Genomic DNA, 22372 nt, shown 5'->3' on the forward strand with positions numbered 1-22372 from the left:
CATACACAGTTCCTGTGGCTTGAGTTCTCACAGAGTAAGATGCTGGGAAGAGATGGATCCTGTCGGGGTCTCAGCTTGAGTTGGGACTGGGGGCTTGGTGTGTCCTTAGCAGTGCAATAACTGGAACCAATTTAGAAGTGATTCTCCACAGCAACCCAGAATCATTCAGTAGTCATCAAGAGGAATTGCTGAGGCTTTTTCTTTGCAACGGCTTCAGGAAGGAAATAAAATTCTGATTTAGCAAAATATGAATGTAATTCCATTAGTGAGTAAAAATAAATGTAATACCTTAATGGATAAGGAAAATATGATTATATTAAGATATTTGCAATGAATGGTTAAATTCTCCAGAGCAGGGAATGTTGAAGGGATTTTGTGTGGAAATGTACAAAATTCTGAAGAGTTTGTCAAAGTAAATAATTAAATATTATTTCCACTCTGATAACTTGGTAACAAGTGGAAATATATTTAAGGTTCATGCCAAAAGCATGAAGAAAGAATTAGAACAATTTTTGAAAAATGTTATTAGGATATGAAATATCTTAGCTTTTAAGGTGAAGTTAGATCAACACAAATTTATCACAAGTTATGAGAAAACAACTGAAAAATTACATCTGGATAGACGTCTATATGTGTGGCAAAGGTAGTAAAAATCACTGGCTAAATAGGAGTGAGTACTTTTATTTCTGTATTCTATAATGTGAAAGAGTTGGCTTTTTTTATATATAGCACTCAATTAAACTCAATTTATTTCTTTCAAAGATACAAGATTCCCTTTTGGTTAAAAGTACAGATGTTGGGAAAGTAGATAATTATTCAGGTACTGCATAAATGGCATTGAGAATATGTTTCCATGATTAATTATCCTTAATCGTAAGTTCATAGAATTCCCTGCAGTGTGGAAACAGGCCCTTCGGCCCAACAAGTCCACACTGACACTCAGAGCATCCCACCCAGACCCATCCCCCTAATCTACACATCCCTTAATAGTATGGGCAATTTAGCATGGTCAATCCACCTAACCTACACATGTTTTGGATTGTGGGAGCAAACTGGAGCACCCAGAGGAAGCCCCCGCAGACATGGAGAGAATGTGCAAACTCCATACAGTCGCCTAAGAGTGGAATCAAACCCATGTTGCTGGCGCTGTGAGGCAGCAGTGCTAACCACTGAGCCATTGTGCCACCCCTATATGTAGCTCATTTTATTTCCAATTTCTACTTAAATATGTGAAAAAAGGGACCTGCTTTTCACCTTTCCTCGACTACTTGAAATGTTGTCTGGCTGATGTCTCCATTTCTCAGCTCGGGGTAACAGGAATTGAATCATCTACTCCTATATCTTGATTTCCTGTAATTTGTGTCATTGTCACAATGAACTTGAACTGTCATAACATTCAAGCCTGTGGGAGTAGTATATGTTTCCCATAATTTTGGTAGCACAAATTCAGTGGGCTGAAGGGCCTGTTCTATACTGTACAATGCTCTTCTAAGTACCTTTCTTGATAACTGGGAAGATGCACAAGCAGCGCCAACTTTGCAAGTTTAGTTTATGGAAATGAACTAAATCATAGCTTTAGGTTTCCAACAAAATGACAGTTTATCTCAGTTACTTGTGGTTCCTAAACGCAGGGATCATAGAAGGCACTAAGCACTTTTTAAAATGAATAAAATGTCTACCCAATATACATTACACAATTGAAGCTGCAATTTTATTCAATGGACAAGCAAGCATAGTTTCTGTTGAAACTGTCAACAATACTTGTTGCGGGCAAATGCACAGAGGCAACAGAATTCTTGGCTGTGCAAGTCTAACATTTAAAATTGGGGCCCATACTTCTGATTTTCTGTCAGCTAGACTGGATTAGAAGTTGGGGGATTTGGGTCTTAGAAGAACTGTGGAGACTGCCAGGTGTGGAACCAGGCTAGTTGGGGATGTCACTGTGTCCAAACATTGAAAATAACGATTAAAGGATGAAAGAACCCTCTAGAACTCCCCCTACCCGCCCCCAAACAAATTTATCATACTCCATCCATGCTAACTCAAGGCACCCAAATCCGCTCTACCCATTCTCCTGTCCCTCGTTCCTCACCCCTTGTGCCTCCCCTATCAAGCTGTATTCCAATTTAGTGCCAACTCATACCAACCCCAACCACAACTCTCTGTCCTTATTTACCATGCTATCTCAACTAGTTAGGTGAACTTGAATGGACAGACTTTAGGACTCATCCAGAGAATAAATATAATTGAAATCTAAGTGTGTACTGCTGACATCAGAAATAGGAATAGGAGAGCACAAGGACATCGTTGTCAGTAGTTATGATTCAACAGGCTGGACATGTTGCTGCACATCTCTGCGCTACGTAAGCCTTGCTTACCGTCAGCCTAAACAGCAAGATATTGCATTTGTGTCAACAAATGGCCATCTCTAAGTTAAAAAGCAATGGTCTTCAGTCAAGTTGTGAAGAAGATCAAAGTTACTGAGCTTGATAGGAAGGGCTTCCAAGAAGGAAATACAAAGATTTGTGGGGTTATATAGCCAAATGGCTGACAATGTGACTCACCACCTGAAGCAAACCAATGTTTTCTTCTGTCGTGATTCAAATAGCAAGTGTGCACTGGAGTTAAAATGGCTGCTGCCACACCCTCAGTGGGTGAGAGAGAGAACAGCATCAATTTGAGCCTTTGAGAGGGAAATAGGATTAAATAGATACCCATACACTTTCAGTAACTTCGAACCTGCAAGCACGCAATGTTGCTCATAAACCTTAAGTATTAACCTGCTGTGTAGAGTACTGACTTTGACCACATTTTAGAACATAGAACATAGAACATAGAACAGTACAGCACAGAACAGGCCCTTCAGCCCACAATGTTGTGCCGACCATTGATCCTCATGTATGCACCCTCAAATTTCTGTGACCATATGCATGTCCAGCAGTCTCTTAAATGACCCCAATGACCTTGCTTCCACAACTGCTGCTGGCAACGCATTCCATGCTCTCACAACTCTCTGCGTAAAGAACCTGCCTCTGACATCCCCTCTATACTTTCCACCAACCAGCTTAAAACTATGACCCCTCGTGCTAGCCATTTCTGCCCTGGGAAATAGTCTCTGGCTATCAACTCTATCTATGCCTCTCATTATCTTGTATACCTCAATTAGGTCCCCTCTCCTCCTCCTTTTCTCCAATGAAAAGAGACCGAGCTCAGTCAACCTCTCTTCATAAGATAAGCCCTCCAGTCCAGGCAGCATCCTGGTAAACCTCCTCTGAACCCTCTCCAAAGCATCCACATCTTTCCTATAATAGGGCGCCCAGAACTGGACGCAGTATTCCAAGTGCGGTCTAACCAAAGTTTTATAGAGCTGCAACAAGATCTCACGACTCTTAAACTCAATCCCCCTGTTAATGAAAGCCAAAACACCATATGCTTTCTTAACAACCCTGTCCACTTGGGTGGCCATTTTAAGGATCTATGTATCTGCAGACCAAGATCCCTCTGTTCCTCCACGCTGCCAAGAATCCTATCCTTAATCCTGTACTCAGCTTTCAAATTCGACCTTCCAAAATGCATCACCTCGCATTTATCCAGGTTGAACTCCATCTGCCACCGCTCAGCCCATCTCTGCATCCTGTCAATGTCCCGCTGCAGCCTACAACAGCCCTCTACACTGTCAACGACACCTCCGACCTTTGTGTCGTCTGCAAACTTGCTGACCCATCCTTCAATCCCCTCGTCCAAGTCATTAATAAAAATTACAAACAGTAGAGTCCCAAGGACAGAGCCCTGTGGAACCCCACTCACCACTGACTTCCAGGCAGAATATTTTCCTTCTACTACCACTCGCTGTCTTCTGTTGGCCAGCCAATTCTGTATCCAAGCAGCTAAGTTCCCCTGTATCCCATTCCTCCTGACCTTCTGAATGAGCCTTCCATGGGGAACCTTATCAAATGCCTTACTGAAGTCCATATACACCACATCCACAGCTCGACCCTCATCAACCTTTCTAGTCACATCCTCAAAAAACTCGATAAGGTTTGTAAGGCATGACCTACCCCTCACAAAGCCGTGTTGACTGTATTTGATCAAGCCATGCTCTTCCAGATGGTCATAAATCTTATCCCTCAGAATCCTTTCTAACACCTTGCAGACGACAGACGTGAGACTTACCGGTCTATAATTGCCGGGGATTTCCCTATTTCCTTTCTTGAAGAGAGGAATTACATTTGCCTCTCTCCAGTCCTCAGGTACAACTCCAGTGGAGAGCGAGGATGCAAAGATCTTCGCAAGTGGCGAAGCAATTGCATTTCTCGCTTCCCAAAGCAGCAGAGGACAAATCTGGTCCGGGCCTGGCGACTTGTCAATCTTAATGTTTGACAAAATTTTCAGCACATCAGCTTCCTCTATCTCTATCCATTCCAGCATGCACACCTGCTCTTCAAAGGTTTCATTCACTACAAAGTTGGTTTCTTTCGTAAAGACAGAAGCAAAAAACTCATTTAGGGCTTCCCCTACCTCCTCAGGCTCCACACACAAGTTCCCTATGCTATCCCTGATCAGCCCTACTCTTTCTTTGACCATTCTCTTATTCCTCACATAAGTGTAAAATGCCTTTGTGTTTTCCCGGATTCCTTCTGCCAAGCCTTTCTCGTGCCCCCTCCTGGCTCTCCTCAGACCATTTTTGAGCTCCTTCCTTGCCTGCATGTAATCCTCTCTAGCTGAACTTGACCCTAGCTTCCTCCACCTTATGTAAGCTACCTTCTTCCTTTTCACTAGAAGCTCCACCGCTCTCGTCATCCAAGGTTCCTTAATCTTACCCCTTCTTGCCTGTCTCAGAGGGACATATTTACTCATCACTCCCAACAACTGTTCCTTAAACCATCTCCACATGTCTATAGTTCCCTTACCATGGAACAATTGCTCCCAGTCCATGCTTCCTAACTCATGTCTAATCGCATCATAGTTTCCTCTTCCCCAATTAAATATCCTCCCATTCTGCCTAATCCTCTCCTTCTCCATAGCTATGTAAAATGTGAGGCAGTTATGGTCACTATCACCAAAATGCTCTCCCACCACAAGATCTGATACCTGCCCCGGCTCGTTTCCGAGCACCAAGTCTAGAATGGCCTCTCCCCTCATCAGCCTGTCAACGTACTGCGTTAGGAAACCCTCCTGAACACACCTTACAAAAACAGCTCCATTCAAATCTTCTGCTCGAAGGAGGTTCCAATCAATATTAGGAAAGTTAAAGTCACCCATTACAACAACCCTACTTCGTCCACACTTTTCCAAAATCTGTCGACCTATGCTTTCTTCAATCTCCCTGCTGCTATTGGGGGGCCTGTAGTAAACCCCTAACGAGGTGACTACTCCCTTGCTGTTCCTAATTTCCACCCATACTGACTCAGTAGGCAGATCTTCCTCGACAAAGGAAGCTTCTGTAGCTGTGATACCCTCTCTGATTAGTAGTGCTACACCCCCTCCTCTTTTTCCCCCCTCCCTATTCTTTTTAAATGTTCTAAACCCTGGAACATCCAGCAACCATTCCTGCCCATGAGAAACCCATGTCTCTGTTATGGCCACAACATCATAGCACCAGGTACTGATCCATGCTCTAAGTTCATCACTTTTATTCCTGATACTCCTTGCATTAAAGCAAACACACTTTAACCGATCCCTTGGTTCCTTCCCAGGAAAATCCTTCCCACTAGCTGGTCTACCTCTTGCTACTGCCTCACCTGCATCAACGCTCACCTCTGGTATACAGCTCAGGTTCCCACCCCCCTGCCATACTAGTTTAAACCCTCTCGAACTACTCGAGCAAACCTTCCACCCAGGACATTGGTCCCCTTCCAGTTCAGATGCAACCCGTCCTTCTTGTACAGGTCCCACCTTCCCCAGAAGGCATCCCAATTATCAACATATCTGAAGCCCTCCCTCCTACACCAGCTGTGTAGCCACGTGTTCAGCTGCGCCCGCTCCCTGTTTCTCACCTCGCTATCTCGTGGCACGAGGAAAACAGGAAGCAACAGGAATCATTTCCATCCCATGGCTAACATGCAAAGCAATGTATTGCAACCTGGAAAAATTCACTGTGGTTGCCCAAGTGGCAAGCACCTCCGTGGTCTCATAGTCTGCATATGGTCTAGGCGCTGTTCACACCTAGGACCGTAAAGCCTCATATAACACTGATGTCCAGGTGATCTCTGGTTTCTTCCTCAGAGTTGGAGGAGGCTATGCCATGTATGGCCATTCTCTTGGCCGTCGAGATCATGCAGATGCCACTTTTACCTGCAGCAAACAAAAGAGAGGATGCATTGTGAAATTCAGCTTTTTTAAATTCACTCCTGGGATGTGGGTGTCTCTGGCTGCCTGTATGTGTTGCCTGTCCCTAGTTGGCCTTGAGAAGATGGAGGTGAGCTGCCGCCTTAAACCATTGCAGTCCACGTGGTGTAAGTTGACCCACAATGCTCTTAGGGAGGAATTTCCAGGATTTTGACCCAATGATAGTGAAGGAACTTGGAAATATATCAAAGTCAGGATGGTGAGTGGCTTCGAGGGGAACTTAAAGGTGATGGTGTTCCCATGTACCAGCTGCCCTTGTCCTTCTTGATTGAAATGGTCATGGGTTCAGAAAGTACGGTCTAAGGATCTTTGAATTTGGTGTTAAGACTGTATTTACAATGGCAGCAATGAGAGAGCAGCACAGCAAAAGTGAAAAAACATTATTTGTTGTTTGCTGGGACATGGAGATTTCAACGTCACCCTGTGAACATCATTGTCCTCACCAGCCACTGTCAGGATCCTTTCCTTGTAGTGAGTGAGTTGAATGTCAGGCACCCCATCACTTGTCTTATCTCTTTCCCCTATTGTGAACTCTGTTTTTTCTATCCTAGAGTCCAACAGTGAGGAATTCAGTGCAATGAAAGGTGCAGGTGCGAGTAGAGGAAAATAGTGAAGTGCCCCCAAGTGTGTAAGTAGGCAGTGCAAAGGCCATGTGGGGACGGTAGGGAGGCGAATGGGTTGGTGAGAATGTGAGGGAAGGTGCTGCATGTAATAATGACAGCAGTAGAACATGAGCCTGGTGGGAGGTAGGTGCAGTTGCGATAGTGAGATAGCAGAGAGGTAATGGTTGCACCTGCCTTCAAGGAGCAGGCGAAGCCATTGACTGTTTTGCATCATTGCTGGGTGTTCTTCTGAACCATGGATCCCACATGGACAGCTGACAACCTTGGACTGGATTAACACGGTCTGGCGACATGGCCTCCTTTGGTCCCAGAGAAGATGATGGCCCGAACCTGCACTGCCCTAACACCCGTAGTAGAGTTCCAGGTCACTGTCGACAAAATCAGGTGCCAGTTTTCAGACAGTCCAGACTGACAGTATCTGATCTGATGCATGACTTTGTTTTAAATATTGCACTGGTGCTGGGAATCCTTGAAGGTCCTAGCAGGAGCAAGTATTTCTACCTGTTGTGAAAGGAACAATACAATGAGAGAGGTGCAAAGGTAATGAGAGAAATTTAGAAAGTCAGCTTGAGAAAGCCTATTAATCAATGTGACCCAAACATTTCATGAAACCTTCAAAAACAGATGCTTCACAGAGTCACAGATTCTTACACTGCAGTAGGAGGCCATTCAGCCCATCATGCCTATATTTAAGGCAGTTTCTGATCAAATTCAACCATAAACTAGCAGGCAATCAGCTAAAATTGGTGAAATCAAGTGATGCTATATGTACGGAAGCAGGTAGTCTTTACTGATGTCACGAATATGAAATTGAAAACTCAATCCAAGATGAGATAATGACACTGTCTGCAAACAGATTAAATCAGTCTCAAACTCTGAGGGTGAGGAGTGAATTTGGCAGTTAAGGAACTGAATCTGGAGACTGGTTCAAAAACAATGACTTCAATCTTCCTAACATGTATTTAAATAAATTTTCTGACATATCAATGTGTCAGATATCAGACTACATGACTGATGGCTGGATGTTGGACAGGCAGTTTGATAATTTAGGCAACAGCCGAAGGGTAAACAAAGCTGCTGGTGAGGTAGAGCTACAACTTGTGAGCATGCATGTGAAAACTATAACACCATGTCTTCGGATGAAGATGCTGAGGGACAGAACGTAAGGGCAAGTAAGAGAGGAACAAGGATAGGTGACGGACGAGGCAAAGACTTCAGAGGTGACAATGAAGAAGCAGGAAGTGAACCGTTACAATGATTATCTAGAGATGGTAGGAACTGCAGATGCTGGAGATTCTGAGATAAGGTGTAGAGCTGGATGAACACAGCAAGCCTAGCAGCATCAGAGGAGCAGGAAGGCTGATGTTTCGGGTCAAGACCCTCCTTCAGAAAGGTTTCTGAAGATGATTTCCAAAGAAGGGTCTTGGCTTGAAATGTCAGCCTTCCCACTCCTCTGATGCTGCTTGGCCTGCTGTATTCATCCAGCTCCACACCTCTACAATGATTATCTAGCTGTGATATGATAGGTATGAATAGAACCAGATGATAGCAACTTAAACTATCTTTACAGTGGAAATAAGGAGGGATCATATAGTCAATAGTCTTAAAGGTTGCAGAGGGGTTGAGGATAGAAAACTGTTTGTGACTTTGAGATCTACTTTGGTTTTCCAGCCCTACCATGCCAATTTGGAGGGATTTGTACATGATGTAGTAGGAAAAATGGGAATGGGTTTTGGGAGGGCACATATCAAGAAGAATGAGACATTGGAAATTAAGTCTGCAGAGACATGTGGTTAGTAAGGGAGTTAAGAGGAAAGGGCAGGGAAGAGGACATGAGGAATGTCACATCAGGCATGATCCTATTGAATGGCAGAGTAGGCTTAAGGGGCCGAATGGCCTACTTTTATTCTTATTCTTATTTCTTATGATCTTATTGGTTAAGGATTTTTTTTTGGAGGAATGCAGTAATGATAGATTTAAAGAAGAGGTAACACCTGAAAAAGGGGATAAAAAGAACTTTTTTCATACATTTTCATTGCGCATTTCATGGCCATTTCAAAGTCAATATTATGGATATTTCAAAGTACCTTGCTGTTGCTGTTGTAACTTTCGGAAAAAATCACAGAAAACAACTTGTACACAGCAAACCCCCAAAACAGAAATATGATAACAATCAGGTGACTTTTTTTTTAATAACATATGTTCAGGAATAAGTTGGTCAAGACTGCACGGATAACTCCCTTTATGTGATATGCCACAATACATCTTATTGTATCCACCAGTGCAATCAAATGACCCTCAATTTATCATCTCATCTGAAAGTAAGAACCATTTACAATATTAACTAAAATGGGTACTACCAAATGTAGTCCATCAGCTGATGGGAATGTCATTTGATTAGGAAGGTGGAATGTTGTTTGCTGAACCTCAAAGTAATTATATTCATCCTCTATATGGGCCATGTTTGTCAATATAAATTCATTTGTATTGCTAATATGGTTTTATTTTCTTGTAGCCATTTTTATGTTGCTTTCTTGATTGTGTACAGTCCAGAGGAAATCCAAAAAAAAAGGGCATACAATTTGTTAGATCTAGGCAATGTATGAATGAAAAAGAGAGAGATCTTTTCAGACGCTGGGAATGAAGATTCTGAATTCTCTCCAAAAGACTGGGTGCTGGATAAATTCAAATATTTAAGAGTTTTGTTCGGTTGAAAGGAATAAAAGAAAGATGGGTAAACAGGATTAAGGAATGTATCAGCCAGATCTAATTGAATGGTGCTGTATGGGGGATGATCGGCCTACTCTTGTCTCTGCCGATAGGAATGTACTTTCTCCTGTACATTTAATACTTGTGCAATGAGGAAAGATCTTCTAACCATGAGGTGAGGTGTTCCTACTGTAGTGGAAGGCAGTATAGTGAGCTTGGAAAATTTTTCAACAGAATGGACAATTTCTTCAACATATTCATGCCTCAGGATAGCTGTTATCATGCTGTGTTTCCAGACCTGCATGCCGCCACATAAGGAATTTTGTGTTCCCTAACGTATTGGGGGATGCACTTTGGTAGTGTACTTGCCATATCTCAGTCACTTCTGTCAAAAAGCTACCATTGACAAGATTCAATACTAGCTCAGCATTTTTCAAATTATAGTAGCACATTTTTGGCAACAACAGTTTCAAGTCAACAAAAGTCCAAAGCCTATATATTCCATTGACCAGAGTTATTGGAACAGTGTAGTTTAAATTTGAGTTTAACAGGGGCCTCACCAGTTTAAGAAAAGCATGTTTAGGGCAGTGGTTTTTTGTTTTGTAGAAATGTCAGTTATTTAAATTATTTTTTGTTGCTAACTTGTGCCTGTTTTCAAGAAGTACTACTACATTTAGATATTTAGATAAGCTTCCCTTGCTATGCTTGGCCTCCAGTGTTATATATTGTCTCTGTTCAATTATTTTCAATGAGCCATTACGTAGAACTTGAACTGGTGTTGTGTTGTGCTGTCCTTATAGAATTCAAGTTGCATTTAGGATCAAAATTGCAACACTAAGTCTGTCTCTGTTTATACTGCCTGCATATGTTAGCTCGGTCGGACAGCTGGTTTACAATGAAGAATGACGCTAACAGCTTGGGGCCAATTCCATTATCAGCTGATGTTGTCATGAAGTCCCTGCTTTTCACAACCTTCCCTCTTGCCTGGGGGCATGGTGATCCTCAGGTTAAACTCCCCACCGGTCGTCCGTCTCATGAGAGAGCAGCTTGTGGGACTGTAGCTATTTTCGCTTCATTGGATGGGACAGTGAACATAGACTGCTGCTTTCGAATGGATTGTTCTTCCATTGTTGTATCCCTCTTCCTGAAAAAGAGGGATAGCGGAATTATATTAATTGAGGATCATGAGAATGCCAGTTATTGCTTTGTGAAGGAGTTATACAAACAATTTGCTGTTTGTAAAATAAATAATGCAGACCATAACTTCAAGTTCCTTGGCTCCCAGGGCATCTTACCTATGGTTCAAACAGTAATGGTGAGGCATGGTGGCTCAGCAGGGACCCAGGTTCAATTCCAACCATGGGCTACTGTCTGTGTGGAGTTTGTATGTTCTCCTCATGTCTGAGAGAGTTTCCTCTGCGTGCTCTGGTTCTCTCCCACAGTCCAAAGATATGCAGGTTAGGTAGATTGGCCATGCTAAATGGCCGATGTTGTGCAGGCAAGGGGTAATAGCCATGAGAAATCCAGGATTGCAGGGATAATGTTGGGAGGGGCAGTGGACCTGGATGCGATGCTCTTTGGAGGATCAGTATGGACTTGATGGACCGAATGGCCTGCTCCCACGCTGTAGGGATTCCATGATTCTAATACAAATTTTTGATGTTTCCTTGTATTAACTAAACGTAGTCAGCTAGAAGTTGGTTCTTTGTACTAGCTGTGAAATATCCCATTGCCCCTTCCCAACACACAGACAGCCAAAAGAAGATGGCAGCTGCAGTGGAATTATGAAGTGACTGTCAGGGATAGGTTTCAGGACGGTATTCTCAACTTTCTAGTAAGTGTAATAATACAAGTTATTGGGTTAGATTGGCATAAAGGAAGGACAACATCAAACACAGTGTAACTGTTTAAGACTTAGAATTATAAATGAAATATTGGTTACAGAAGCTCAAGAAAATATAGTTAACAGGAGGAAGGTGACAAAGGCCTGAAAGCAGGAAGGCAGAGTAATTTGGGTCATGGTCAGAGACCAAAACAGATGTAGTTGACTGAAGACAAGTTTGCTGTATTGTGCGTTCAAATTGAAAAACGTCAATAACTGCTGGTCTGTGATCTTGTTTATAATGTGCCAACAATGTTAGGATCATGTTGATAAAACAATATCGTAAATAATTTGCCGTCTGTAAATAATGTATAATTCTGTAATGCTGAAAGTGATGCTATTAAGTCAAAAAAACAAGGTTTTCTTCTCCATTCGGAAGGTTGGATCCTCAGAATTAATCTTGTACTTCTGTGCCTTGGTCCATTATAATCTTGATGCTATGGTTGGTTTTCTTTACATCATTGGTTCCATTTCACTTGTCATCTCATTTGAAAAGTTTCAGGCACTAAAATGTTTTCTGAATCAAATTTACTACACATGCTGAGGAGGGAACTTTATAAAATTACTTTGCAGTAGCCAAATCACTCTTCTTTTGTAGGATAGCTCGCCAATCATATTGTGGACCAGCAAAAACAACATTTATTTTAAATCCATGCTGTACAACTCAGACTCTATGATAAATCTGAAAATGCCCTGGCAAATGTGGTTGTGAGCCAAGAGCAGCCATTTCTGCTTATCTTATTCTGTTTAGGTACTACTACCAAATCCCACCGCTGTTGAAACTTCAGCATTACCTTCCAGCCCCACATTGAATAATTAGCAAGTGATTGACTTCTGCTCCGTATAAACTGACTCATTCAAAATGCTGCCTGCCGCATGAAATCTTGCTCCCTTTCAACATTCTGACCAAAGATAATGGGATCTGCAGATGCTGGAGGATCCAAGATAACAAAGTGTGGAGCTGGATGACCGCAGCAGGCAAGCAGCATCTTAGGAGCACAAAAGCTGACGTTTCGGCCCTGGACCCTTTTCTGATGAAGGGTCTAGGCCCGAAACGTTAGCTTTTGTGCTCCTAAGATGCTGCTTGGCCTGCTGTGTTCATCCAGCTCCACACTTTGTTACCTAACATTCTGACCAACTTTGCTTTTCCCAGAATACATCAAATTAATAGTTATTGTTTTCATTCAAATGCTCACAACAATTATTGTTATCATTCAAAGCTGCAGTGCATACTCCCTGCTTTTCCAACTTGAATTTAATTTGAATTCTTCCTGTCATATGTGCCTCAAGTCCCATTATAGGGTTTGAGTACAAAAATCAATACCAGTACTGTAGTGTAATGCTAAAATATTGTACTGTCGGCAATGTCATCTTTTGAATGAAATGTTAAACTGAGGCCCTATTTGCCTGCAAATGCCTGAATGTAAAAGATCCCTTTATGTTATTTTGAAGACGACCAAGGGAGTTATACCTGTGTCCTGACCAAACTTCATCTCTCAGCCTACATCACCACAAAAGTAGATTTTCTGGTCATTACCACACTGCTGTTTTTGGAGCTACTGATAGGGCGAATTGCCTGCCACAGTTCCTGCAGTTACAGTAGTGACGATGCATCAAAATATTACATTTAACTGCAGAACGTCGTGGCATATCCTGAGGTCGTGGAAGGTGAGCTAGAATGCCGCCTCAATTCTCATCCTTATTTTCAAATTTCTCCGGCTTTCTTCCTCCTCTTCTCAAAAATCTCCAGTCCTATAAACCAGCCTTATGTCCTGTGTTTCAAAGCAAGCCCGTACAAATCTTCTTTATTACAGCATCACAAGAGCCCTCTAATGTCCCCAATCCTAATTTTTCTTCCAATTCCAGCCTGATGAGAATTGCATATTTTAATCAATCAACTGTTAGCCACCATGTTTTTACTGTCTAGGTTTTTACATTCTGAAATTCTGTGCCTAAATCTCCCATCTCTTTGCTCAGTAAAAGGTGATTCTTGAAGCCTATTACTTTGACAAAGCATTTGGTCTTCTGCCCTAACTTCCCCTTATGCTGATTGGTGCCAAATTCATTCTTCAAAGCTGATTTCAAGCATTTTGACATTTTTTTACTGTTTTAAAGATGCTGCACAAGTAGTTGCCATCAACTGAGAGTTTCAACCCCCATTCTAAAAGTTTGAGATCATAATTTCAACTTGTAACTTAGCAGTAACTTTACTGCAGAGATCCAGGCTAATGCTCTGGCAGCACTGATTCATGTTCCAAGATGGCAGCAAGTGAAAATTCAATTCCATTAATAAATCAGGGACATAAAATGTGAGCTTCAATAATCATAACTAGCAAACAATCATTGATTTGTTGTACAAAACCCATCTAGTTCATGCATTTACTTTAGAGAATTGAATATTTCCAGTCTGGTCTACATATGTCTCTAGACCTCTGTGATGTGGCTGGCTTTTTAACTGCCCTCTGTAATTGCTCAGCAGACTACTCTGTTTTGAGAGCATTGAGAAAATGGGCAACAAATGCTGGTCTTGCCAGTGACTCCTTCATTCCTTGCTACTTGCATTCAAAACAAAGCAGTACAGTGTTCTGTTTTGCTTTTAGAACCCTGAGCAGTTTGAGGAAACAGTTAGGGATACGACTGTAGGGAACCATAGCAAAGGTGTTGAGTTGTGTGGAACTTTTGAAGCAGAAGTTTAGTCAGAGGTAAGAACTTGGGAGAACACTTGCAAGCATGAAGTTTAGAAAATTACACATTTTGTTTGGCACTTTTCACACCTATCAAATGTATCAATCCAGTCATTTTGTGCACAGCTTCAACAAAATGAATTACAAACATTTGAAACAAGTTAAACCTTATTCCATCATTTGTAATCACTGTGATATGATACATTTGTTTCACGCAACTGACAGGAATGTTTCTTTATTTAACCATGATATCTGAAGAGTCCTTTTGTAGACCTGAAACAAATACAGTCAATGTTTTAAGCACTCATGCTGGACAAACAGCATTGATGGAGAGAACTCGCTGATGAAGGGTCTAGGCCCAAAACGTCAGCTTTTGTGCTCCTGAGATGCTGCTTGGCCTGCTGTGTTCATCTAGCTTCACACTTTATTATCTTGATGGAGAGAACTGACAAGTTAACGTTTCAAATATGTGTCCTTTGTCAAAACTGGAAGAGATTGCAGAGGGACAGTCTTTAGAAAGGAAAGGGGAGAGTATCAGCATGAGAAAAATTTAATGGTGTATGAAGTAATTAAGTGGAAAGCAGGCAATAATTAATTACAAGTTAATCAGCAAGAGACAATGTGATTTTTGTATTAGCGAAACATACAGGCCATGTGAAGAACTGAGGAATTAAAGTGGTTGTGGTGAGTTGAAGCATGAAAAACTGACTAAACTGAGCTAGCTACAATCTTCCATGAACATGGGCGATGAGAAGAAAGGATAGCCACCAAGTGCAACAGCTGAAACTTACTGCTGCAAGCACGAAGTTCCCTTCTCCTTCCACCCCCCACCCCAACATGCCCCAATTCACATGTTAGCAAACCCATCCCGTACTACCACAATTTCCTGCTGAAGAGAAATGGGAATCGTAGATTTATGGTCCGATGTTAGTAAACACAGCTTGAGAGAACTGCAAAGTGCTAGTGGAAGGAGGGGTTGGGCAACAAGAAACAAAAATGAAAAGAATACAGCTGATTTAGAGTGGTAGCATTGGAGGGGTTCACAGAAATCAGGTGGTTTTGATTGCAAAGACAAATATTAAATTGGCAACACTGGGGAGTCAGAACAAACATGCGAGATGACCTAGCTAGACTTGGGTTTGGATTAGAATACAGATGAACTGAAGTTGATGAATGAATGAGAGTAGCCAAAAAAGGGTTTGGATCCTCTAGTTAGAGGTAACAAAAGATGTGGATAAGTGTATTAGCAACAGATTGCCTGACTGTCCCCCTTAAGCCATGTAATAGTACTGGAGATAGTCTCTCCATATAAAGTTCAGTATGTAGTCAGAAACAGTACTTGGGTCAAACACGGCAAACAGTTGGCTTCTGTCTGAGCCAACGTCCAAGGATAAAAATCAGTAGTGAGGGAGCAGAGTTTATGCTAGGGCATAAGACAATAGCTTCGTCTAGTGCTTCATTTAAAATTTATAATTCATCCAATACTGGCCGTCTGACTTTTTTTCTTGGAAAATTAAATATACAACATGAAAAAGTTAGCTGCTTAATTATGGGATTCCAGTGACCAGATGAAAGTAATCATTGCCCAGTGACTGATGAGTTCAGGCATGAGGCTCTGTGAATTATAGTTTGAGGTAGTGTTTGGCCCATGCTCGAAATCTGAACCATTTCTGTTAAGTTGCCTTTGTCTCCCAGAAGATTTATGCGCATTTTTAACCATTAGCAGCCAATGAGCATGCCACACACTGCTTCAGCTTTAATTCTTCCAAGGAATCTTTTCTGTATAATATTTAATAAAGGAGAAATAAATGCTCTCTCACACAGGACTCGGGGTTGTCATTTTACTTTCTGGGTAGTAATAAACTGAATTCCTCATATTCTTTTCCTCCTCAGATCTATTTCTCAGACCTTTGCACTTGACTTGCATTTGGGTTAAATTTGTGCGCTGTTTGTTCTCAGTTCAGTAACTTCCACCGGTGCCATCATGTAAAGCAAAATAGGGAGGACGGAGGAAATCTGGAACAGAATTCATTCTGATGACCTGTCCCTCCAAGCAAACTTTAATTTATAATCTACGAAGCAATGATCAGTTTTATTGTTCAATATAAAATACGTATTCATATAATTCTTCCAAAAGTTGGATGGTTTTTGTGTATAAAATGGAAAGTGAGCAAGATTGTCCTGCGTTTTAGGCCTGTGTGTTCACCTGGTAATCTTATATATCTGAGGTTAAGTTGTCAATCACTAAATTAAACACATTGTGAAGACTCTATCTGTGGTGCCTCACCACACCCGGCACGTTCCCCTGCAACTGCAGGAAGTGCTACACCTGCACCCACACCACCTCCCTCACCCCCATCCCAGGCCCCAAGATGACTTTCCGCATCAAGCAATGGTTCACCTGCACATCTGCCAATGTGGTATACTGCATCCGCTGTACCCGGTGTGGCCTCCTCTACATTGGGGAAACAAAGCAGAGGCTTTGGGACCGCTTTGCAGAGCACCTCCGCTTGGCTCACAATAAACAACTGCACCTCCCAGTCGCGAACCATTTCAACTCACCCTCCCATTCCTTAGACGACATGTCCATCCTGGGCCTCCTGCAGTGCCATAATGATGCCACCTGTAGGTTGCAGGAACAGTAACTCATATTCCGCTTGGGAACCCTGCAACCCAATGGTATCAATGTGGATTTCACAATCTTCAAAATCTCCCCTCCCCCCACTGCATCCCAAAACCAGCCCAGCTCATCCCTGCCTGCTTAACCTGTTCTTCTTCTCACCTATCTTCTCCTCCCACCTCAAGCTGCACTTCCATTTCCTACGTCCTAACCTCATCCCGCCCCCTTGACCTGTCTGTCCTCCCCGGACTGACCTAACCCCTCCCTACATCCCCACATACTGTCCTCTCTACCTATCTTCTCCTCTATCCATCTTCAGTCCGCCTCCCCCTCTCTCCCTATGTATTTCAGAACCCTCTCCCCATCCCCCTTTTCTGATGAAGAGTCTAGGCCCGAAACGTCAGCTTTTGTGGTCCTAAGATGCTGCTTGGCCTGCTGTGTTCATCCAACCCCACACTTTGTTATCTCCTGAGGACTGGTGCTAATTATCTACTTGCCTATTGTTTTTCCCCTACATCTATAACACCATTTCTTTTTTGCCTGTTTGAGCCCCTTTTAAAAGGGGATTTGAGTTTTTAACTATGTGTTATATGTCAACTATTCATAATTGTTTAGCTGTAGTTTGAATCTTTTTATCTGTAATAAATAGTAATTATTGTTAAGTACAGAAACCTGGTCTGTTATCTGATAAGCTGTGTCTACCAAACAGATAAATTAGTAATTTTGTGTATTTTGAAAAACATTTTTCTCATGTCAACTCTGGGAATGGTGAGGCTTGATTTCCAGTGTGCTTCCTCAATGAGATGTAACGTTGTAATGTGGAGGTCTGTATTATCTCAGTATTAGACTTACAGCAAATTTGAAATTCTAGCTATAATAATGCTAACTTGTGACCTGATACAGCCATTAAAAAAATTTCAAGCAAAGTTACAAGTTATAAGAAAAAAAATCTAAAGTGTTCCATTTGAAGTGGGACAGAAGTTTAACACCATTCTTGGTTTTATTAACTATTACTTCTGACCATTGAAGGATCAAGGAGATTTAATAACTGCATTATCTCCTCTTCTCAATATGTTCCTGATTTTGAATATCATCTATTTCTATTAATGTTGACATATTAGTAGCAATTCTCTTCAATAGTTAAAAAGTATAAATATGAGCACACAGTATTGGTTGACATAGGGTGTGGAATATGACCATTTGGGTTTTTTTGCCCAATCCTAATTGTTCTGGAGAATTGTTTGAGACAGTAGGAACTGCAGATGCTGGAGGATCTGAGATGACAAGGTGTAGAGCTGGATGAACACAGCAGGCCAAACAGCATCATTTCTGAAGAAGGGCCTACCCAAAACGTCAGCCTTCCTGCTCCTCTGCTGCTTGGCCTGCTGTGTTCATCTAGCTGTACCCCTTGTCCTGTAGAATTATTGGTGAGCTGTTGTCTTAAACTGCTGCAATGCATTTGGTGTAGGCTGACACTCAGTGCTACTCGGGAGGAAGTTCCAAGATCTTGACCCAACAGAGGTAAAGGAACAATTACATTGTTTCAAAACAGAATGGTGTGTTTTTAGAACTGAACTGTGTATGAATCACCAACTTTTGGTTAAGTAGATTAAGGTGGATCTTAAAACACAATCATGTGGAACTAGTTTAAGAAATGTTCTGACCAAATTTATCACCATTAATATCTCCAGGCTTGATTTGCCTTCCTTTTGTGGAGGATCTTTTTCTTAACTTTGCTAATATATCATTCTTGAGTCAATTTCAGAGGGAAATAATCCATCTGCTTAACAGCAGACTGTAGAAAATTTGAAAGAAGTTTTAAGCGTAGCTGTTATGTTTGAAGAATTAACCAGCAGTGCTTAAGATTTCTGGGATGTGAGACACGATTGAGTTCCCGATTTCTGCTATATTCAAGTACTGAATGGAATCCTGGAAATCCTTCCCGTTCCTTTCCCAATCCCCACTGTGACTCCCAAAACAAGAAAAAAATCCAATCTGTTCTAGACGTTGTTCCTGAACCACACTTTGGAAATTCCCAGATAGTGATTTTAGACTCTTATTGGCGGAAATCTTATGAAGTCATAGCAAGCTACTGCTTTTTCAAGAAGGCAAGCCTCGAGGTGTTCAATGCCTTCCAATTGCTCCTCCTCCACTTTGGGCAGTCTTGGACCAGTGATTCCCAGGTGTCTGTGGGAATGCCACACTTCACCAGTGAGGCCTTGAAGGTGTCACTGAAGTGCTTCCTCTGTCCACCTGGGCTATTTTGAAGATGGGAATAGAGCATCTGCTTTTGTGTGTGTGTACGTGTGTGCGTGTAGGGTGGGGGGTGTGGTTGCGGAGGAGGAGATGGTGATGGCAGTCCTGTGTTTTGTCATTCAGGTGACATACCCAGCCCATTGTAGCCAATCAAGAGTGGTCAGTGCCTCCAAGTTCGTGATGTTGGTGTATCTTCCCAGTGAATTTGGAGGATCTTAACGCAGGCAGTGTTGGTTGTACTGCTCTAGCACCTTGTGGTGTATGTTGTAGGCAGTCCACGTCTCAGAGCTATTTAGGAGTGCATGAACCACCACAGCTCTGTAAACTCTGTAAAATGTATAATATGATGGCTGCAATAGGTATCTTCTCACTCAACCAGAAATTGAACCAATGTATAAATGATGCATAATTTCCCTATTCAATTTCCTTCACAATGCATACTAACATTCTATTAGCTTTCCTAATTGCTGACTATAACTGCATACTAGCTTTTCAGAATTCGTGCACTAGGATGGACAACTAGATCTTTGTTTCAGAGTACTGTAATGTTTTACCATTTATATATGTTGCTTACAAAAATAGACAATTTGATATTTTCCCACTTTAGACTCGATTTGCCAGATTTTTGCCCACTCGCTGAACCTACATATTTCCCTTTGTGGCCTCTTTATGTTGTCTTCATAGCTTTCATGTGTACCCTTCTTTACTACATGTTGCAAAATTATGGCTTTGTTATGGGTTTTTTTAATCGATGCTTTGCTGATCGCATTCCTACGTGTCATCCACTTTTCTGTGAAGAACATAAATCGATGTTCCTGACGGCTAAATCTGTTTAGTAACTTGAAATAAGTAGCACTAACAACTTAGCTGTTTTGAGATGCCAGTTATGACAGTATCCTTGGAACCCCTTGCATGGTTTTCACATCCAACCTGTTCAATTGTTTCTCTCAGTACTGCTTGCATCTCTCATCTGTTGTGACACTTTGATGACAAAGACATGATTTTGACAATTGTATTTGCTGGGGTGATATCAATTCTGAAAAATGTCCATTGTTTGTTTGGTGAAAGTGGCAAGTTTTAGTTCATCCTGCTTGGAATTTCATATTTCTTTTCTATCCTCCACTTTACCAGGAACTAGAAGAGGCTCTCCTGATAAATGATATTGACTTTCTTGATGATCTCATTGCTTGTTTGCTTCAAGGCTGCTATCAGCGCAGAGACATCACGTATGTATAAAAATCCATTTCTTATGTACTGTTTGTGAGAATGGCTGTGGCCTAAGCAATTCTATTGCTGATGTTTCTAGTCCAATTTGCAGGAAAACAAGTAAAAATTTTGAAATCCAAAGGAAGAGTCATATTTCAACCTTAAAGTTCAATTTAGCTTAGCCAATGAAAAATAACCGTTGTAAAATGCCCTGATGTACTACATAATAGTGAAATTCAGAATTGTAACCCAATGGCTCTGGTTTTGATATTGGTTTTGAGTAATGGTTGTCAGCCCTGAAGTTAAGTATGTTTTGCAAAATGCATTTTGAATAATATTAGCTGCCCTAGTTTGACCAGGTTTTGTAGTCCTATAGTTTGCCTTAATTAGTTTTAAAGTAAACATATTGCAAAAGGGAATAATATTAGCAAATCAAACATTTTGTTAAGCTTAGACTACTTCTGTATTTGGATATATATTAAAATAATCTCAAGTAACTTCAACCACAATCTCAGCAATTCATAATTCCCACAAGAATTCAAAATGAATAGTAAATAGGCACCAAAACAGTGAAGATAGCTAAATATGCATTTCTGATTTCAAAAGGTGTTAGTTTATTTCACTTTATCATCCTTTGCCAATTATTTCAGAATTTTAAATCAGAAATTCACACAACATTTGAGCAACCTGAAGGTACAGATAATGTCGTTTGTGTGTTGCATAATCCATTGTAAATGTTCTGTTTCAATTGTTTTCTTTTTTAATACGTACATAGTTCTCATTCAGAGTTCTTGGATTTAGCGTATTCCTGTTATTTTCTCTACTTGTATTCATATTGATTTTCTTCTCTTTTATTTGCAATCCAGTAACTGTAGATCTTTATCTTCCTGCAGGCAGGATGTAATCCTTGATGTAATAGGGAAGATGGTGGCCTAGTGGTATTATCATTAGAGTATTAAACAAGAGACCCAGGTAATATTGAGCACCAGAATTTGACTCCCACCACGGCAATGGTGGAATTTGAATTCAATAAAAATCTGAATTAAAAGTCTAATAATCATGAAAATGTTGCTGATTGTCGGGAAAAACCAATCTGGTTCATCAATGTCCTTTTAGGGACTGGTCTGCATATGACTTTGACCTACAGCAATGCAGTTGACTTTTAACTGCTTTCTGGGCAATTACGGATGGGCAAATGCTGCCCACTGATGCTCTCATCCTGTGAAGTTTTTTCAAAAAACATGATTATGTAGATGCTTTGGGGTGCAAGCTATTTCTTTTGGTGTATTGATGTAAACTATTTGTGGGAGGTAACAAGGTGTAGAGCTGGAAGAACACAGCAGGCCAAGCAGCATCAGAAGAGCAGGACAGCTGATATTTCGGGCCTAGACCCTCCTTCAGAAATGGTGGAAGGGAAGGGGGTTCTGAAATAAATAGGGAGGAAGGGGGAGGTGGACAGAAGATGGATAGAAGAGAAGATGGGTGGAGAGGAGACAGACATGTCAAAGAGGTGGGGATTGAGCCAGTAAAGGTGAATGTAGCTAAGGAGTTAGGGAGGGGTTAGGTCAGTCCAGGGAGGACAGACAGGTCAAGGGGGTGGGATGGGGCTTGCAGGTAGGAGATGGGGATGGGGCTTGAGGTGGGAGGAAGGACAGGTTTAGGGAGTTTGGGGACAATCTGGGATGGTTTTGGGATGAGGCTGGGAGAGGGGAGATTTGAGAGAGGACTTTTCTTTCTCAAGCTTAAGCTATTTTACATTTTTTTTATATTTGAAAGTGATTATTGATTATTGTTACATTACATCCACAATTTCTTTTCTTTGTTCACTCCTGGGATGAGGGCATCGCTGACCAGACAGCATTTATTGTCCAATTAAGAGTCAACTGCACTGCTGTGGGTCTGGAGTCACATGTAATCCAGACCAGAGAGGGATGACCGTTTCCTTCCTTAGTAAACGAGGTGGATTTTTCCAACGATTGACAGTGGATTCATGGTCATCATTAGACTCTTAATTCCTGATGCTTTTAGTTCCACCATCTGCTGT

General features: G+C 41.5%; 1 protein-coding gene across 3 annotated transcripts in view; it reads left to right on the forward strand.

Moving 5' to 3' along the window:
- LOC125461006 (chromatin remodeling regulator CECR2-like) overlaps positions 1 to 22372 on the forward strand; it is a 129274-nt gene that overhangs the window by 30015 nt on the left and 76887 nt on the right. For 2 of the 3 annotated variants that reach the window (XM_059652418.1, XM_059652419.1), the window contains exon 2: positions 20254 to 20348. In XM_059652418.1, the coding sequence (XP_059508401.1) occupies positions 20254 to 20348 (95 nt within the window). Of the gene's footprint in view, positions 1 to 20253; positions 20349 to 21221; positions 21301 to 22372 lie in introns of those variants that run through there. The other variant, XM_059652420.1, reaches the window with a different exon arrangement.

Source organism: Stegostoma tigrinum, chromosome 18 (genome assembly GCF_030684315.1).
Source record: "Stegostoma tigrinum isolate sSteTig4 chromosome 18, sSteTig4.hap1, whole genome shotgun sequence".
Classification (NCBI taxonomy): Eukaryota; Metazoa; Chordata; class Chondrichthyes; order Orectolobiformes; family Stegostomatidae; genus Stegostoma; species Stegostoma tigrinum.